General features: G+C 36.5%; 1 protein-coding gene across 6 annotated transcripts in view; it reads left to right on the forward strand.

Moving 5' to 3' along the window:
* Positions 1-18435, forward strand: part of PIK3C2G (phosphatidylinositol-4-phosphate 3-kinase catalytic subunit type 2 gamma) — a 313307-nt gene that overhangs the window by 185328 nt on the left and 109544 nt on the right. For all 6 annotated transcript variants that reach the window (XR_002436670.1, XM_021390880.1, XM_021390901.1 and 3 more), the window contains 2 exons: positions 8821-8914; positions 9869-9963. Coding sequence is in view for 5 of the 6 variants with exons in the window: in XM_021390880.1 (XP_021246555.1) it covers positions 8821-8914; positions 9869-9963 (189 nt within the window). In the remaining variant the exon portion in view is untranslated. The remainder of the gene's footprint in view (positions 1-8820; positions 8915-9868; positions 9964-18435) is intronic.

Consider the following 18435-nt stretch of genomic DNA (forward strand, 5'->3'; position numbering starts at 1 on the left):
TGATGTTGCGTTACTCTCCCGACTTCCAGTAATCTGCACCTCAGAGAGGTTTTTAGATTTAATAGCTCTCCTACATTTTTCTTCTGTTTTTTTCTTAATAAAAGTGAATTGAATGTTTACAATTGAACTTAAAAGACATCCTGTAGCAAGGAGATCCACAGTTGAGCTCTATATTTTAAACTGTGACGCATACAAATGATACCATACTGTAAGGAGCACCATAAAAGATCAAGACTTTCCGATCACTCAGCATGTTGCTTCATTTTCAGGAATTTAACTTTGCAGTATATAATAGAAAAGCTGAATTCCTGCAAGAATATGCTACCTCTTAATATGGTTTAGGGAAGGTACTCAAAATCACTAATCATTTTTGCAAGTCTTAGGCTGGGGACCCTAAATTACCGTTCTTCTCACAGCAAAAAAGAAGCATCTGTCCCAGTGATTCAGCTCAAGCTCACAGTTGCGAGGATAAAAAAGTCAAATCATTGGAGGTGCTAACTCACTGTATGAGTTACAAGGCAGCACTGGGGTGCTTAGGGAAAGCTGTCATGACCCATCAAATTAAGCCTTGTTATCCTGCATCTGAGTTAGAACTCTCTTTGCAACTTTCTTAAAGTTCTAAATTGTTCACTACACAATGTACAGTTAAATGTACAGTTTAATAGATGTTTCTTGTTCTTTGAGCACATCCATCCTTCTGCTTTTGCTCTTCAGCTTTTCAGGCACATACGAAGGCAGCCAAATGATACCAGTCATTTATTCTGTGGAAAGGAAGAATATTCATAAATTGGGAACACAATCATGGTACATTTCACAGATATATTCAGCAGCAATCTTGCATCCAGTACTTGGAGCAAGTGCATTGATTCTTAAAGCTCCAGAAGCCAACACTTTAAAAGAAAACAATTTAAAAAAAAAAAAAAAGGATTATTTCTTTAATCAGTAAGTCTGGGATGAGAAGGCTGGCAAGGCAAAGTCAAAAATAGGATTTTATACTTCTAGGTTTACTTCTAATTTCAGAGAAGGGTGATTGAAGGGATTGCCTAAAAAATATATATTTTTTTGCCTAAGGCAGAGGGCATAAGGATGGTCCCTCCCACCATTGCTTATTGGTGCCCTATGAGTTTTACTATTAACTTCACTTATTGAGCTTGGCAAAAAAGCCAAATTTTAGTGAAATTAGAGCTTTCTCTGAACATACTTACTTTGCATGGCAGACTAGCCAGGGAAATGAGATCAGTATACTTGTTTATTCAAAGAATGTTCTTCATGACTGAGAGACTCCAAAGACAGTGTTAGAAATGCTACCTCATATGGTATATTTGTAGCATGCCAATGTTCTGTGTATGTATAGAGCAATCATACTTGCAAATTTTTGTCAGGTTATTTTGATATTCAAATTATGTAAAATGAAAGCCAAAATGAATTCATTAACCCAAATAGCAGAAATTAGGCTCTTTCCTACTCCTCCCTGGCCAGAGATAATAGGCTTATGTTTGTAGTATCCCTCAGCCTTTGACTTTCAAAGCATTACTGCTGATTTTCACACGATTTAGCAGAATATCTGTGGAGCTGTACAGGTTAGAATATATACCAATATATGTGAAACTCACTTTCTAAACAATAATTATAATAAAATGAGATAGCTTGAAACCAGACTTCGTTCATAAACTTTTGAAAGCCAAATTGATTCTAGAAGTGTTGAGTCAGATTGCCATTGTTTTAATAAATGTAGAATTAGAACTGTTCCCTGCAAGTCTACAGCTGAATGTTCAGTAGACTGGTTATCATACAGGTGCAGCTAGAGCACATCTGGCCTGTCTCCATCTTATTTGGTTGAAAGGGTCGTAATTGTATATCAGCGTGGAGGGCAACCATGGGTTTATGCAAAGAAATAAAGTAAGAATAAAGCAGCAACCTACAATTAATTTTATAGTTTGATGCATTTAACATACTTCTAATAAATTTATAAAACTGTTTTGTAGTAATGTACAGGAAATTCTGCAATAACCAACATAAGGTTTCATATGTTGTTAGGAATAGACAACACATTAAGTATGAGAATGTGATTAATGCATTTTGATTCACTGGCTAAACGGAGTCCTGTGAAATATGGAAATATTCAACATTGCTTTCTGTTTTGATAAAGGAATTTGAGAATAGGTTTCAAGATTCCTAAAAAAAAATCAATGTTTTTGTATATTTGCAATTTCATTTTCAGTCAACATAAATATATTACCTTCAAATTTTCAAATGGAATGTGTAAAGTTGCAATCAGATACTCAGCTCAAACATTTGATTTTGTCACTTTACTAGGTTTTTATAAGACCTATCTTAGCAGAGAAAAATATCCCTCATTTCATAGTCATGCCTTATTCATATCACCACTTTTTGGCAGTATGCACTTTTGTGAATAACTATTTTAAAGGATGAAGTACAGGAAGAGTAAAGTTTCATCAAAAATCTCTGACTAAAACCTTGAAAACTCACTAAGAATTGTAGCTACATCCATCAAACCAGACTGATGTGTTAGTTTCACATAAACAAAGTCAAATAACCCACTAGTTTTATGGTGTTATTGCTGTCTTTGTTTTTTATGTTTTAATAAAAAATAAAATAGGTTTTGTTACTTACATACATTAACTATATTACATATTTCATATGTAGCCCAAGACAATTCCTCTTTGCTCAGTGTGGCCCAGGCATGACAAAAGATTGGACACTGATGTTCTAGATCATAAGGCTTTCAAGTGAAAGAATACTTTTTGTTCTTTTCTTCCTTCCCTTGTTTTCTGCTAGGATATGATTCCCCATATGGCCTCTGTGACATCTTAAACATATTGTTAGTAGTTTTAGGCATGATTGCTTGTAGACACTGTGTATAAACGTTACTTAAAGTATACTTTTTGTTGAGTGTGTCAGGCCATGAACTTTGCAACTGACTACAGAGTTTTTCTTTAAAGTGTGTGGGGACACAAAGGGTTCGAATATCGCAGTGAGAAGGGAATGTATTATTTTCTTTCAATTAAAGACTGTGAAAACCCGATGTCCTTTTTAATAATGGCATTTGTTCTCTTTTGTAACTTCTTCTAGTCCTTGCTACTTTCTAATTCTCATGTGTTCATACAAAGTTTTCTTTAGAAGCCCTCAGAGCAGTGAAAAAAATTCACCAACAAAAAGCAAATGAAATCTACTGTTAATCGTAACAGAAATGCTAAAACTAAGGAACTCCTTAGTTGTTATTCTTTAAATTTCTTTTTGTGTTCTCATCTAATTACTTTTAAAATACTTAAACTGTCACCTGAAACTTATCTGCATATTCTTTTAAACAGTTCTCCCATACTTTCTCTCCAGGCCTGGTTGCAAGTGTCAGTGACAAAATATCCTTTACTTGTTAGAGGTTTCTGTTATTGTTGTTTTTGAATTGGCATCTTAACTCCAGTAGATTTGCTGGCTCAGAGAGTTGAGAATTTTATTGCATATTATAAGCCTCTAACTTAAAAGATGGATCATGAAAGGCCATTTCATTTTTCACAGAAGTCCTCAAATGCTAGAAAATGTAGTGAAATGCACAGTTCCATTTATCTGACAAATATCTTCGAGCATAGGGTTATTTGAGGCATTGCAATAAAAAAAAATGAAATGCTCATCTATTTCTCATTTACAATCAAGTCACCACTGGCAGATGCCAAAATCTCAAGAGAATATCACAAATCCACAGGATACCTCAGCAGTACTTAGTTTTCTGTTTTGAATCTGATTTAGCTGAAAGGTATGGCCTGACAAGATGCTCCCTACTGGCTATCTATATGAAAATAATCAGACTGGATGTTGCTCTTATTTCTAAAGCAAATTGTAGTCTGTGCTCATCCAGCTCAATATTCAGCTTTTTCAGAAACCATCGTAAAATCTCATGGGAGACCGAACAGTTTTAAACTACTCAGACAGAAGTTACAAAATGGATGGCTGTCAATCACTGGCATCATGCAGGGATAAAAGAACAAAACAGCAAAAGGTTTGTTGAGGTTAAATATCAAAGGAAATCAGTTTAATAACTTAAGGAGTATCCAGGTTGCGAGACAAGCTGTAAAGAGGAAATTTGAAGTCCCTCATAATGTGAACAGTTGCAGGCTAGGCAACCATTGTTTACATATTGTTTTTTTCTTTGGTAATGTCCTTGAGAATATAAACATGGGACAAACTTACAAGTTAGAATCCCTGTTGTGGAATACTCATTACCTGAATGGACAACAAATACATAATTATTCAAAAGAAGAAAGGTACAATGTGTTGCAATTCAGGCAAATGAATGAGGATCACAGTAGTTCTATCCACTTAATTATTTATTGACCAATAGCTTGTCAACAGGGAAAAATAGAAGAAAAAAAAAAAAAGAAAAGAAAAAGAAATACCACAGCTAAAAGTAATTGGAAACCTGAATGAAAATTGCCAGTTTCAATCACATTTAAAATCTGTGCAATGAAAAAAATCAAACATTTTTAAGTGCTTTTATTTTAAGTTGCTATTTTTCATGCTAAATTCTCAGAGATTTTGTTTACAATCTTAAAACAACCAGGGAGAGGGGTACCCAAATCTCTGCCCTCACAAACAATTGTCAAAGGTCACATGTCAAGAACCTGGTAGTCATGGTTCAAATTCTTTCCAGAACTGATCAGATATACACAGTTGAGATGAGCTCCTGCTGCTTAGGAGCCCTGAAGGTTGTAATATTGACTCTGTTGTGGTATGGTCATCTCATCTCATTCTTGAGTTCTCAGTGCATATATAAAATTACATATCCATTTTAGCAAGCCCTGGAAATCACCTATCCCCCAATATGTAAACAATGATCGTGTTTTCTCAGACCTAAAGTGATTTCTCACAGTTAGTTATAGTCATAAGTTGAACAAGACCAAGTGCTGGATCCTGCACTTTGGCCACAACAACCCCAGGCAACGCTACAGACTTGGGGCTGAGTGGCTGGAGGACTGTGTAGCAGAAATGGACCTGGGGATGTAATCAGCTAAACATAAACCAGTAGTGTAGCCAAGAAGGCCAATGGCATCCTGGCTTGTATCTGAAATAGTGTAGTCAGCAGGAGTAGGGAAATGGAACTGGTTGGCTGGTCGCAGCCAAAGGGTTGTAATAAATGGTTCTGTGTCAGGGTGGAGGCCGGTCACAAGTGGTGTCCCCCAAGGCTCAGTCCTGGGACCAGTGCTCTTCAATGTCTTTATCAATGACATAGACGATGGAATCGAGTGCACCCTCAGCAAGTCTGCAGATGACACCAAGCTGAGCGGTGCAGTCGATACATTGGAAGGAAGGGAAGCCATCCAGAGGGACCTGGACAGGCTGGACAAGTTGGCCCACGAGAACCTAATGAGGTTCAACAAGGCCAAGTGCAGGGTGCTGCACTTGGGCCAGAGCAATCCCAGGTATTTATACAACCTGGGGGAAGAACTCCTTGAAAGCAGCCCTGCAGAGAGGGACTTGGAGGTCCCGGTGGATGAGAAGCTGGACATGAGCCAGCAGTGTGTGCTGGCAGCCCGGAGGGCCAACTATGTTCTGGGCTGCATTAAAAGAGGAGTGGTCCGCAGGGAGAGGGAGGGGATTGTCCCCCTCTACTTGGCTCTTGTGAGGCCCCATCTGGAGTACTGCGTCCAGGCCTGGGGCCCCCATCACAAGCAGGATGTGGAGCTCTTGGAACAAGTTCAGAGGAGGGCGACCAAGATGATCGGAGGGCTGGAGCACCTCTCCTATGAGGAAAGGTTGAGGGAACTGGGCTTGTTTAGTTTGGAGAAGAGAAGGCTCCGGGGAGACCTCCTGTGGCATTCCAGTACTTGAAGGGAGCGTATAAACAGGAGGGGGAACGATTGTTTGTGAGGGTAGCTAGCGATAGGACAAGGGGGAATGGTTTTAAGCTGAGACAGGGGAGATTTAGGTTAGATATTAGGAAGGAAGTTTTTCACACAGAGGGTGGTGACACACTGGAACAGTTTGCCCAAGGAGGTTGTGGATGCCCCGTCCCTGGAGGTGTTCAGGGCCAGACTGGACATGGCTCTGGGCAGCCTGGTCCAGTGGTTGGCGACCCTGCACTATGCAGGGGGGTTGAGACTTGATGATCTTTGAGGTCCTTTTCAATCCAGGCCATTCTATGATTCTATGAAATGATCATTTCCCTGTACTCAGCTCCAGTGAGGGCACACCTCAAGTCAGATGCTGTACTAAAGGACATGGTTTGGTGGGGCATTGTTGGTGGTAGGTGGACAGTTGTAGTAGATGATCTTGGAAGTGTTTTCCAACATTGGTGGAAATTTCTATGTCTGTATAGAACATATTTCACTGTTCAGTAACCTGCTGAATTAGGGGAGAAGGGAAAGAAAATGACTAATTTCCATATTGTCAGCACATGCTTGGCACACAAGCCTTTGGAGCAACTGCAAAATTAGATGATATGATGATATGGAAGAAATTAATTTTTTTAATATGTGATCCTCCTTGAAGTATGTTTTGTTCTAAATAGCAATATGAATATTAAAGTAACATCTTCATGTTCCTAATAGGTTGTCCGTAAAAAAATAAGTAAATAAATAAATAGTACTTGCAAAATAGGCTAATTTGGGACAAACATGATAATTTATTTATAAAGTATTCTGTCTGTCCCCATCAAGGCCCTTCCAGTATCATGCAAGTATTTATTAACTGTATTATAAACATCATCAAATATGTACCATAACAGAAAAATATAATATTAAAATATGAACTGAGCCACATTGTTAACAGGGAGTTGGAAATTATTACCGGTGGTAGCAGCGTAAAAGCCAGGCATCTCAAGTAGGTCTTACTCTTAGCCATTTGTTCTCTAAATGTCCACTGTTATTAGATGAAATGTAGTTAATTTGATGATCAAAGCATACAAAGGTCTGTTTCTTATTTTATTTCAGTTTGTTTTATTAAATTTAAAAACTCATCTTTTGAGCTGCAAGGGCCATTATACTTGAGAGCACTTACCTTTACAGTTTGTTTTCTTGTGATAGCAATCAGCAAGTCACTGCTGCAAATGTGGCACTGCCTCTTGTGTTTTACTTCTGATTTATTTTTCAAGTGGATATGGATTTTACAAAAGGTGCTGGATAAAAAGCTAGGAGAAGACCAGTCTGTTTCTCTGCTGAGCACATAAAACAACAGTATTGATGGCCCCCTTACACCTTCTGCCATAAGTGACAGTTCTGATTTCAAAGGAATTCCTCCAGGGCAAATTGACAGCATAATCTGTGGTCTTTATTCATCATTTTTATGTATGGCATGGACTGCCAAATCAGTGAGACACTGGACTGTAGTGTATGAAAGAGTCTAATGGCTGTATTTGTTCAGAAATGGAGGGATACACTGCTTCTTGTGGAGCAGATACTTGCCCTTAGAGAACTGAACTGAAGCCCAGTAGCTCTTTGAAACAATATGTAATTGACTGTCATTTGAAGACATTTCTTCCCCTTTGGCAGAGATGATCACTCTTACAATCCTGATGAGAGAAAGGTTTTGTATGAACGTTCCCAGTTTGCTTCAGAAGACAGAAGAGACTCTTGGGATGGTAATGGACAAGCTTCAAGTACTGATAGATAGTTAAGGATGATGCCATGTAGCAGATATGCAGAAGAACACATCTGTTCTTTTCCCCATAAAAGCAGGACAGTGGCAGAATGCCTAAGTGTGAAGCAACCCAGGCAGCTTTTTTGTACGTGGAATTCTCTGTTAGTGTCAAAAGGGCAGCATATCAAAATACAGAATATTTTTTTTCAAAGTAATTCAGCTTTTAGATATTAAACACTTTTTTTTGTCTTTTTCTGTTATAAGAGGGAAACTATTAAGAGGCAGTTTTTATCAGACAAGATTACATCAAAATTTCATTCTTTTTCTTATTTGAAAAAAAAGTAATTTTTGCAGCTGTATTGTCTATTCTCCTTTCCCTGTTTTTATCATTGCTGCCACAGCATCTCTTCTTTTATCAGTTACAATGAAGTTCCACCACAAAATCTGTATTAGGCCATAGCCACACTGATTGCAACCAGATCGTTTTTGAGAATGCAGCTTATTTTAAATACTTGTTGAAAATTTCCTGCCAGGATTTGTTGAGGGTATAGCTTATGATGAAAATTGAGTATTATCCCATCGGAGAAGCATTTTTCACGGACTTGGAAACCTCCTGAGGGAATGTCTTGATTTTTTATGAAATTTTCTTTCAGGAGAACTAAAATGAAAATCTGCTTTCCATTTCAAAATTACTTCTGCTTAAGAAATATTTTAAATTGTGTTATGTTATAAACCAGGAGCACTGACATTGAAACAGTTTACCTAAAATGAAGATTCATTGCACAGAAAATTTCATGTTTTCATGCTGTTACTCAAAACAAATGTTTTCAAGTGACTGTTAAGTGTTTCCATTGCACAGAAATTTTCTGTTACAGCTAAGAACAGTAAGGGGAGATCCACAATTCCCTTCATGTTTCAATAAATATAAAGGAAATTATAACACAAGATAGTTCAAATTAAAAAAGGCATTTGAAGATCAGTATTCTAGATTGATGCTGGGTTTAAGATTTTCTTGTATGGCACTATACCAGTCAGTCCAATTAAGTAGCAAATATCTGCTATCTATTTCTTGACTCTTGTTACAGTAAAGCAAATGAATTGATTTTTCCTATTCCATTTGGAGAGAAAACCTGTTTTTCTAGCATTTCACATCAGTGAGAGCTCAAGAGAGTTACAGTGCATCAACAGTGTCTTGGTACCTCTTAGTAATATCTATTTGTTTTTCTTCAGTTTTCCAGATAAAGATATTCGCAGAACAGCAGTCCAGCAAATAGAAAATCTGTCAAATGATGAATTGTTAGAATACCTCCCGCAGCTGGTTCAGGTAAGAAAGAAATTTTTAGCCAAGGATGTCTTCTGTCCCAGTCAGTAAGTTCATTAAACACTTTTGTATCTTTCAGTTTGATACATTATAAGAGGAATAAGTAAGAAAGACTGATCGGGTGATGAAATGATTGAATTAGCAGGACGGAGGTATAGACATTCTCACTTGGGAGAATGTAATTGTTTTGGTAACGTCATTGATCTTTTCCATGTATTACAAAATGACCTTTCTAAAGGAAGGAAAAAAAAAAAAAAGTTTTTACATGTTACCGGCCCGTTGCTTCCAGAATAATAACTTTGTGGTTGAATCAGTCCTGTTGTGCAGTTAAGGAGGAGCTAGCCAATTTGAAAGCATTATCCACTTACTTTGTAACTCCAAACACGTGGATTTTTTACATTTCTTCATTTCAGAGTTCCTCAGGGTTTTGTGTTTTATTTTCTTAATATGTATATATTTGTGTTTATATTTATATACACGCATATCAATGTATATATGCATATATCTATATAGATACATAAGTACGCATGAATGCACTATTGTAGTAATTTACTGTGAAACAGTGGAACCACACCTTTACAATATTCAGCGCGGTTGAATGCTTATGGGAGATTTCGCCTTTCACAGCTCCCATTTCACAAATAAATTTTTGGATAGAATTTATTTTCCAAACCAGAATGGTAAAAATTTAAATATAGCAAAGGCTGTATATTTGCGTGTATATTTACATGTCTGAAATCCAGATGATATCCACTGGTCTTGCAGGGGACAAGTATAAGTATATACTTGTGTCCTGAAGTTCCTTTGCTGGTGTCATTTCTGGGGTATTCTCCATAAGTTGGATTGTTTGAAGCAAACTAACCACTGGAGATGATGTCCTTTCCAATTAATTTTATTTTACTTGAATAAAAGATAACAAAACCATCATGCAGGTGATTATTCTTATTATCTGTTAAGGTGCTCAAGTTTGAGTGGAGTCTGGAAGGCCCTCTGGTGAAACTCCTGCTGAATCGCTCTCTTCAGAGCATCCAAATAGCCCATCAGCTTTACTGGTAAGACTATTTTTTTTACTAGTAATACAGCCGTTTTCCATTACAGTGAATATTATCCATAATTTCATCAGTGACAAACTCTGTTTTTGTTTAAAATAAACAGAAATATTTTTCACTCTCATTATTACCCTTTCAGTACTGGGTATGGATAAATTCCTGCTTATCTCTGCCTTCATCCTGTCCCTAGGGAAAAAATAAAAGGTCTGCTCTCTTAGTTAAGGTACCATTTGTATTTTTTTTTTACTTAGCTGGTTTGAACCAAAAGTAGTCTTCCTCAAAACTTGCAAGGTATCCAAGCAGCATTGAGTTACTGATAAAAGATCCTGTTCCTGAGATTTCTCTGACCTCTTCTAAGGATTTTAGACTTCTCATGTGTGTTCAAGTCAGTCTCTTGTTGCATCTACATATCAGTCTACTTGTGATAGCAGTGTTTCCATTGCTTTTAGTGGTCATGAAGATGTAACAGTTCTGATAGTAACTGCCATTCACTGTCCATCTGTACAGTGTAAGGTCATCTGTAATCGTATTAATTGCATGCAGTGATTACTCTGTTTGCTATGCCATCACTTCAAGGCTCTCTGAAAAGGAATGTGGTCTTCTGTCATCTTGTACTGCTCTGTCATCTGAAAATCTAGCTGGTTTTCTTTGCATGCTTAATAATGATGGATGAAATGAACTTTCATTTACAGTTCAACTCGTTCAGATCTCTGAAAGCAAAAGCTTTCCTGCCTGCAAAGCAAAGACAACAGCTTGAAATGTAATCATTTTGTTTATGAAGTGTGAGGTCAGAAAGAGCATAGATCATATTTTTATACCTGCATGATCTCTGGAAGTGTTAGTGAGGACAGAACAGAATTTTGACTGCGTTTATTTCACTGAAATAAATAGGCTAATAATCATATGCCTAATCAGTTTATCTGTCAAATAAAGAGGAACATTTAGTGAGCCATTTTTCTGACAGTGCCTGAAATATGACTGAAACTTCTACTGTTTTATGATTAACTTAGTCATGCCAACTATAAAATGTTCTGTCTTAGAGTCCTTAAGTGTGCCATGAGAGATGGTAGTTTTTCTGTTTTCCTAGAGCTGAATGGACGTTGGGGTCATCATCAATTTGCCTGTACTTTCTTTAACTCCTTTGACGTCAGAAGAAAAATTCAGCATGTGTAATCTTCCACTTTACTTTGCAACGTAGACCTGTGTAGATACTTCCTTTTTGTTTTTTTTTCCCTAATTTTGAATGACTTATCTGATGGTATAGCCTTAGGAAATACATAGCAGAAATTGTATCTTGAGTAATAGATATCCTTATCTGGAACCATGTAATTTAATGTGGTAAAGGACTTATATTTTATATATATCTTAAGATATAACACTACTGAACATACCTATATCTAATAGAATATTTCTGAATGTTCACTGTATTCTCTGCCTTTCAACTGGTAGCACATGTGTCGATGTCATCCAACCTCAGGTTATTTTACAAGCACTTTTTATCCTTGTGTGCATTAGGAAGTAGAGATATCATCCGCTACTGTGTGTCTATTAAATATTTTGATTATCTTCCCATGCCTTGGTTGCAGATGGAAACTACTAGTTTACTAAATGTCCTTCTGGAGTGTCCTCTGGACACTTCCCTTAATAATATTTCCAAACTGTATAAATAGTGATTTGCTATTTATCCCCAAATAGACGTGTATGGAAAGTATACTTAATCTAAAATGTGAGTAGTTTCTTAGACAGGCAGCTTTTGATTAAATGTTAAAATTAGTATATGTTCCTAAGTATGTATATGTAAACATAAATATACGCACACATTTATGCATATATATACATGCATGTATGAGTATAATGCATATATAAATATATATAAATATTCAAAAAAAGAATTTATCTTCTGGATTTTCAGTACCTTATCTAGCAGACAATCCTAGCAGAAATTTGATTGATTGATTGATTGATTCATTGATTCATTCATTTAAAATCAGGACATGGTTTTATATTAATGAATATCTACCTAGTACCTGTACAGGAATCTTCAGGACCACTGTCATGTGTTGTGTTTTCCCATGCAGTAGCTGTGTTCCTGGAACAAGTTATCGATAAATACCAATAGATAATGTGTTTTGAGAAGAAATTCTCATAATTCCCTTGTCTTAGAACATGGGAAAGCCTGGGTGAGTGGAGCAACATGAGAAAATACAATAATACAGAAATAGCAGCAGCCACCTGTAAAGCAGCTATCTTTACAAGTAGAGTGATATACTACTATGTGCACCCAAAACACACAGAGCAGTCATTATTTTTAGGAGGAGAGATTGCTTCACAAGACATGTCTGCTTGTCTGGCTAGTCTCAAAAATTGAAAATGTAAAAAAATCTGACTAAACTTGAGTGTTTAATATACATGTTTAGCTGCACAAATTGATCATGAAAATATCTAGTAATCCCATTCAGTTTAGTGGAAGGAGCTGTCGTACCTCTTTTATTTAGGCTTTTTGTTCAAGCTTTTCAGTATAAACTGAAGAGCTTAAATATAGCACACATTTATAATTTTTTGCCTCTAGTGTTTATCACACTATATACTTTTCTTCTTTATCTACTCTGCTCCACCATGTTCTCCAGTAGTAAGCTCTTTTCCACCTAGCATTTAAATGTATGTGATTATTAATATTTCTGTTCCAGAACTTTTAAATCCAGTTTCCCAAGTAACAAATTCTATTTAGAAAATTAGCAGTAATTTCATAGTTTATGCTAATAACGGCTTTCATTTACTCTGCAAACTGGATTTGTCTTTATAAAAGCAATGGAAAACAGAGATTTTTGTCCAGTTATCTCTAAAGAGATTTTTAAAAGAAGCTTGGTGATTTAATAATATGGGCAACATAAGTGTGCATGCGTGCTCCCAAAACTTCTTTTAAGAAATGCAGATAGCACTTTATTCTCTGAAGCATTTCATTCTGTTTCATAACAAGATTGGCAACCAAATCCAGTCATAGAAGCAAGAATTGGTAAAAACAAACATTAGAAATGATATTATATCTATTTTTAATTGTAATAAATGAAATTAATTTTCCACTATTAAAAAATTCAGTGTATAGAACTTGGAACAGAAGACTCTAATGTAATTCAGTAAACTAGCGATGCATTTTCATAACCACAAAGGAAACATCAGCTGAGTTAAACTTCCATGTTTTGCAACAGCATTGTAAATCTAGACACTAGTTACTAGAGCTGGTGGTGACTGGCAATGCTAACTCACTAGAATGACAAATGTCATTTTAGTAGTAGCTCAATTATTTAAAATTGACAGAATTTCCCTTCACACCAGAAATAAGCTATTGCCCATAATGATATACCAGCTCATCACCTTTTTAATATTGTTGTTGGACAGTAAACTGTTGAAACCCTTACCATCAAGCAGTGATAAGTTTGCCTGAAGATTTCATTTTAAAAATAAAACAAAAATAGGACAGTAATTGGCAAAGGTGAACAGAATAGATAGAATATTCGTTTTAAGATTCTTGGGACACATCTTCATCTACTGTAAATCAGGATAGCTTTGGTGAAAACAAGTCTTTTCTTTGCTTGTGCCTGCTGTGGATTTGTCCCATTAATTTTGATTTTGAGTGAGTAGGCAATTTGATCTTTCACCCTTATTTTTTTTCTTACTCTGTGTGACTTTTCTACTTTCTTAACTTTTCAGAAATTTAGGCCATCTGTATCTCAGTAGTGCTTTTGAATGTACTCCAACAGGAGACTAGAAATTACCCATGCATACAGTGCCAGTACAGGACTGTGTACTACGTAAATCCCATTTTAGTTTTATTGCAAGGTAAGTTCCTCACATACATGAGGCGTGGGAACCTTTCACAACTACCTTTTAGAAATTTACTCTGATTCTAGTCTTTTCCTAGCTCAATTCGTGGGACAGGAGAAAGCTGGAGTGAGTTTTCCCACTCCATGCAGCTAAGTTGAGTAGGAAAGCTTTCTTACAGCTTTCTTCTAGCAAAGCAGAAGAGTGGCTTGAGGGGAAAGAAACCTGCTGAGACCCTTCAGGCCGTTTTGCCTGCTGTAAGTTTCCATTTATCTCCTCACTACCACATTTCACAGACAGTTTTTGTCAGCTTTTGTCCTCGAGTTTTAATCGACCCCTCTGTCTCTGGCAACCTGCCAATCCATTTCCAATTTGCTTGGAGCATTTTTTGCTTCCAGCTTCTTCCATAGGTGGCAGCTGCAATGTACAATTGAAACAGCTGGCTGGGGCAGCAGGTGGCTAGGAATATGTCTCACAGATGGTTGCCTTTCACAGGAGAATTGAATAATGGGGAGAAGGGTAGCGTCCTCTAAGATTGGTGGCAGCTGCTTGAAGGTGGTGCTACAAACAGGTTTCATTGTTGGGAGAGAGTATGAGTGTTTGTAAATTTTGGCAGACCATGAGCATATTATATGCTTAGCTCAAGAAACCAAAAAGATAAGTGAAACTGTTGTTGAAGGCAAAATGTTCTTTTGTAACTTGCTCTTTCAGAGTTATCTTTAAGTTGCAAAAATACTTATAGATTTTTTTAATTTATAACATTTTTCAACTACATGCTGTCTGACAACCAAGAGAAATGGAGTTTTCTTCTATCTTTACAAGTACATGTCTTATAAATAATGTGAGTTAACTCTTGATGAAATCCAGCACACTGAAAATGATGTGAATTAGACTATTGATTTCAAGAATAGAGCGTCATATTTTATTTTATCTCATTTTCTATGTGAAAAGAGCTGTAGGAAGAAAAAACAACATAAGAAATATATAAAAACTTAAAAAGGCATCATTAAATTCTCTGCCACTGGGAAGTTTGTCTCTTAATATTACATTTTCCAAAATTGTCTCCACTTAGATTAATTCAGTGCTCCATGCTTTGAATTTCAGGATTATTGGTTCATATTTTCTGAAAGGGAATGTATTTTTTTGCTATTAAAACTAGTCTACACTAACTATATTTTACTTGAAGACTTCAAAACGAGGAATATACCAAACAGGTGCTCATCTGTCCAACACCCTTAATTATCCAAATGCTAAACAGGCAGCCATGCTCCAGCTCTTCCCACAATGTGGTGTCTCTCTATAACAGTCAGAGACTGTCAAGTCTGCTAATTATTAATGAACTTCCTAAACAACTAGGTAGAGAAAGCTGAAAAGCCCAACCCAATAAAATGACATTAGCTCAATCCAAAATCATCAATTTTGACTTGTGTTAATTTAATTCTCCTTATTGATCTGAGTCAGAAGAACACTTAATCACATATGTAACATTAAAGCTGTGAGTAGCCAGTCCTAGCATATGTTTGATTGGTTGCTTTGCTGCTCTGCATTAGAATTTGAGTTCAGTTCTGGAGTTGCTCAATCCTACAGCCTTCTGAAGTAAGGTGTCATTCGTCCAAGTAATAATTATAAGGTTAACCTGAATTAGGAGTACTTGATCATCATTGTGTTTTGGACTGCAAAGAACCTAAAATGTAAAGTAGATTAATATCTAGGCATTTTCATTCTGAGCTTCTAATGGCTACTTCCGTAATGCCAATAATTTACTTTTTTTTTTTTACTGTAGCTACGTGTCTGTAACATTTTATACCTTTGGACCATTATTTTTGTGAGGTAAGGATTCAGCTGTCTACTATGCTGTTTCATTGTTAGCCTTGGTGGAACTTAGATTATTGCCTTGGAAAACAAAAATATAGTTATTTTCCTTCCTAATTCACAGACTTTCAGTTGTCTCAGTTTTAGAAAACGATGATGTCAAACGAAACGGAAGGATTTTGTTGTGAGGAAGCAAAAAGATGTAACATTTTCACTCTTGGCTTTGACCTTCAGTATTTGCAGACTGAGTAGGCAAATGGTACATTTAAATGAATAAAACCATTTCTTGCATTTAATTCAACACATTTTGGATATTATGAAAAAAAAAAAAACCTGCTATTTTGGACTCACTTCTTTTCAGCTTTAGAGAAAGGGAAGAATGAGTTGGCTGTACCAGAGCTGAAATTGATAAAAGGATGTAGTATATTGTAACCTTACCTAGCTACTCTGTGTTGGTCAATACTGCTCAATAAAAGAGGACAAAGGGGTAAGACCAGTTGGTAGACTTGTAGTCAGCTATACCTCATAGCTACTGCCTTCCTCTTTGGCTCTATTTTGGACTGCTTTTTCCAAGACAGTAGTGGAGCAATGTTAGAAATAGTTCACATCAAGAGCCACCACCCCCAAAAGACAGGATGAAGAAACTTGCCCAACCTGTGCACTGCCTTCAACACTGCCCTGCCCACACTTGCATGCACATGTGAACCACTGACTTTCAGCCTCTTTTAATCTCTCTACTGTTTGTGGACTATAATATAACCCTCACGGTATTTCTGATGCTAGAGGCTCAAACAATGATGCAGAATTGAGTCACGGTTTGGTGGGGTAGCACACACAGCACCAGTGAGACCCAGAGCCCAGCAGCCTGCAGTGCAGATGCAGTCTGTATGCTGCAGAGGGAACTGGCCCTACTGTGTCTATGCCGTTTCACTCCAGGTCCAGGAAATTCTCCATGTCTCTCCCTTTTAATCTTGAAAATGTACCTTAATGTTCATCGCAGACTGAGATTCAGTGAGAGATTCCAAAGACTAGATGACCTGGTTCCCATTGCTGAAAATGATACTTTCAAGCAAAGTTGAATGCAGATTGGCAAGTGTTCTAGCATTTAGTAAGACTACCTGTAAATTTGCTGTCTAGATTATTCCATGTACAAAGGAGAGAAGTCTGAATACATAAATACCTCTTCCTAGTTTGTGATGCTTTCTGCTGACTTTAGCAGCCATTTAATCGGGCAATTTTTCTCTGGAAATGAGTGTGACAACATTCTGCTAGAACTAAGTTTACTTCTATAATGTAAAGGGTTTTGCACATAGAATTTATTTGCGAAAGACCAAAGAAGTTGCAGGTGCTGTGAATTCTCTTTATAGATTGAAATATTCTCACTAAAAGAGTAAACATTTTTCACTTCTAAATTTCTAATTAGAAGGAAACAAAAACTAAGTTCCAAAGAATTAAAAAACAAATTGCAAACGCTCCCATGAAAATTAAACAAAGGACCTAAACATAGCACTTTGCCATTATAAATATAACGAAGAAGTTAGTTTTAACCTCTCTGTTAAAAATTACAGCTTTCAAAGAAAGGAATCAAATTAACAATAAAGCAATTAAAACTATGACTTCTTTGATAATTTGATTAATATGAAATAATCTCATTAATTCTTAAGAAATGATAGAACATAGTTGTGTATGTGTCTTGTTTTAGTGATTTAACATTGTTAGTAGATTTGTTGAATGTTTAGAAATTGAAGAGTACTATGTGTTTTTCCAAAATGAATGAGAGTGTGAAAAAGAAGAGGTAAAGCAAGGTGAGAATGGAGTGAAGCATGGTTATTCCTGTCATTGATTACATTTATACAGGCAAGTATTTGGCTGCAGCTAAATTAGTAATTGAATGTAGAGATAAATGTTCCCACCTTTATAAGAAAGGAAATTCCAAATGCCAAAAATCATATTTGAGGAGGATTAACATTGCCAAGCACAATATAAAAAAGCCTTCAAGGGCCAAAGTTATCAGTGTGCGTTACTGTAATGATAAAATACACCACTATATTCATGTGCAAGTAAAAAGAGTTGGAGTTGAAAACATGAACGAAAAAATGTGAGAGCTCTCTGAAAAAAAAAATTATTGAGCAATTGGCCTTAACACTATTTGCTGCTTCATGATTTATAAGATAGCACTAAGGGAAATGTTTTTCAGTACGTTGTTTTTCAAAACACTGCTGGTCTGATTTATTTTATTTTCACTCTTTTTACATTTAAAAATATTGATGCTAGCAAATGTGTTTTTCAGTTAAATTGAAAGACTCCCTATTAGGTTAAAGTCATATCTATCATAACCCCTCCAAGAGTGTAACTGAGCATGAAATACGGGTCTTGTCTGTTGGATATTCTCCATGGAAAGGATTAAATGTGCCATTTTGGTGATCTGTTACTATGTCTCTGATGCATGGATGTGATGGACTAAATGACCAGCTTGTGGGGTGGAACAGACCTGAAAGCTCCAATCCTCCAGCTGTTCTGGCACAGGAGGAAGGCATCCTCTGCACAGGCCATAGGGGCGCATCTGACTGAGGATGCGGAGTTGGTCTTGCAGTGGGGATTCAGAGCAGGGATCTGTGCAGCTGTCACACTAGGCTTTAATCTGCTCCTCTCATCTTTCTTCCATAAAAAAAAATGTTTTATTGTTGCTTCCTTCAAAAATAAAACAGCCAAAATCTTTCCTGACGGATACCTCAAATCTCTCTGCTTGTCCCTCGGGAACATTTGGGAAGTAAATCAAAGTAGTAATAAATCGGGAAAGCTTTTGACAAAACATTCATTTAGTCCTGTCACTTCAAATGGATA

Source organism: Numida meleagris, chromosome 1, assembly GCF_002078875.1.
Source record: "Numida meleagris isolate 19003 breed g44 Domestic line chromosome 1, NumMel1.0, whole genome shotgun sequence".
Classification (NCBI taxonomy): Eukaryota; Metazoa; Chordata; class Aves; order Galliformes; family Numididae; genus Numida; species Numida meleagris.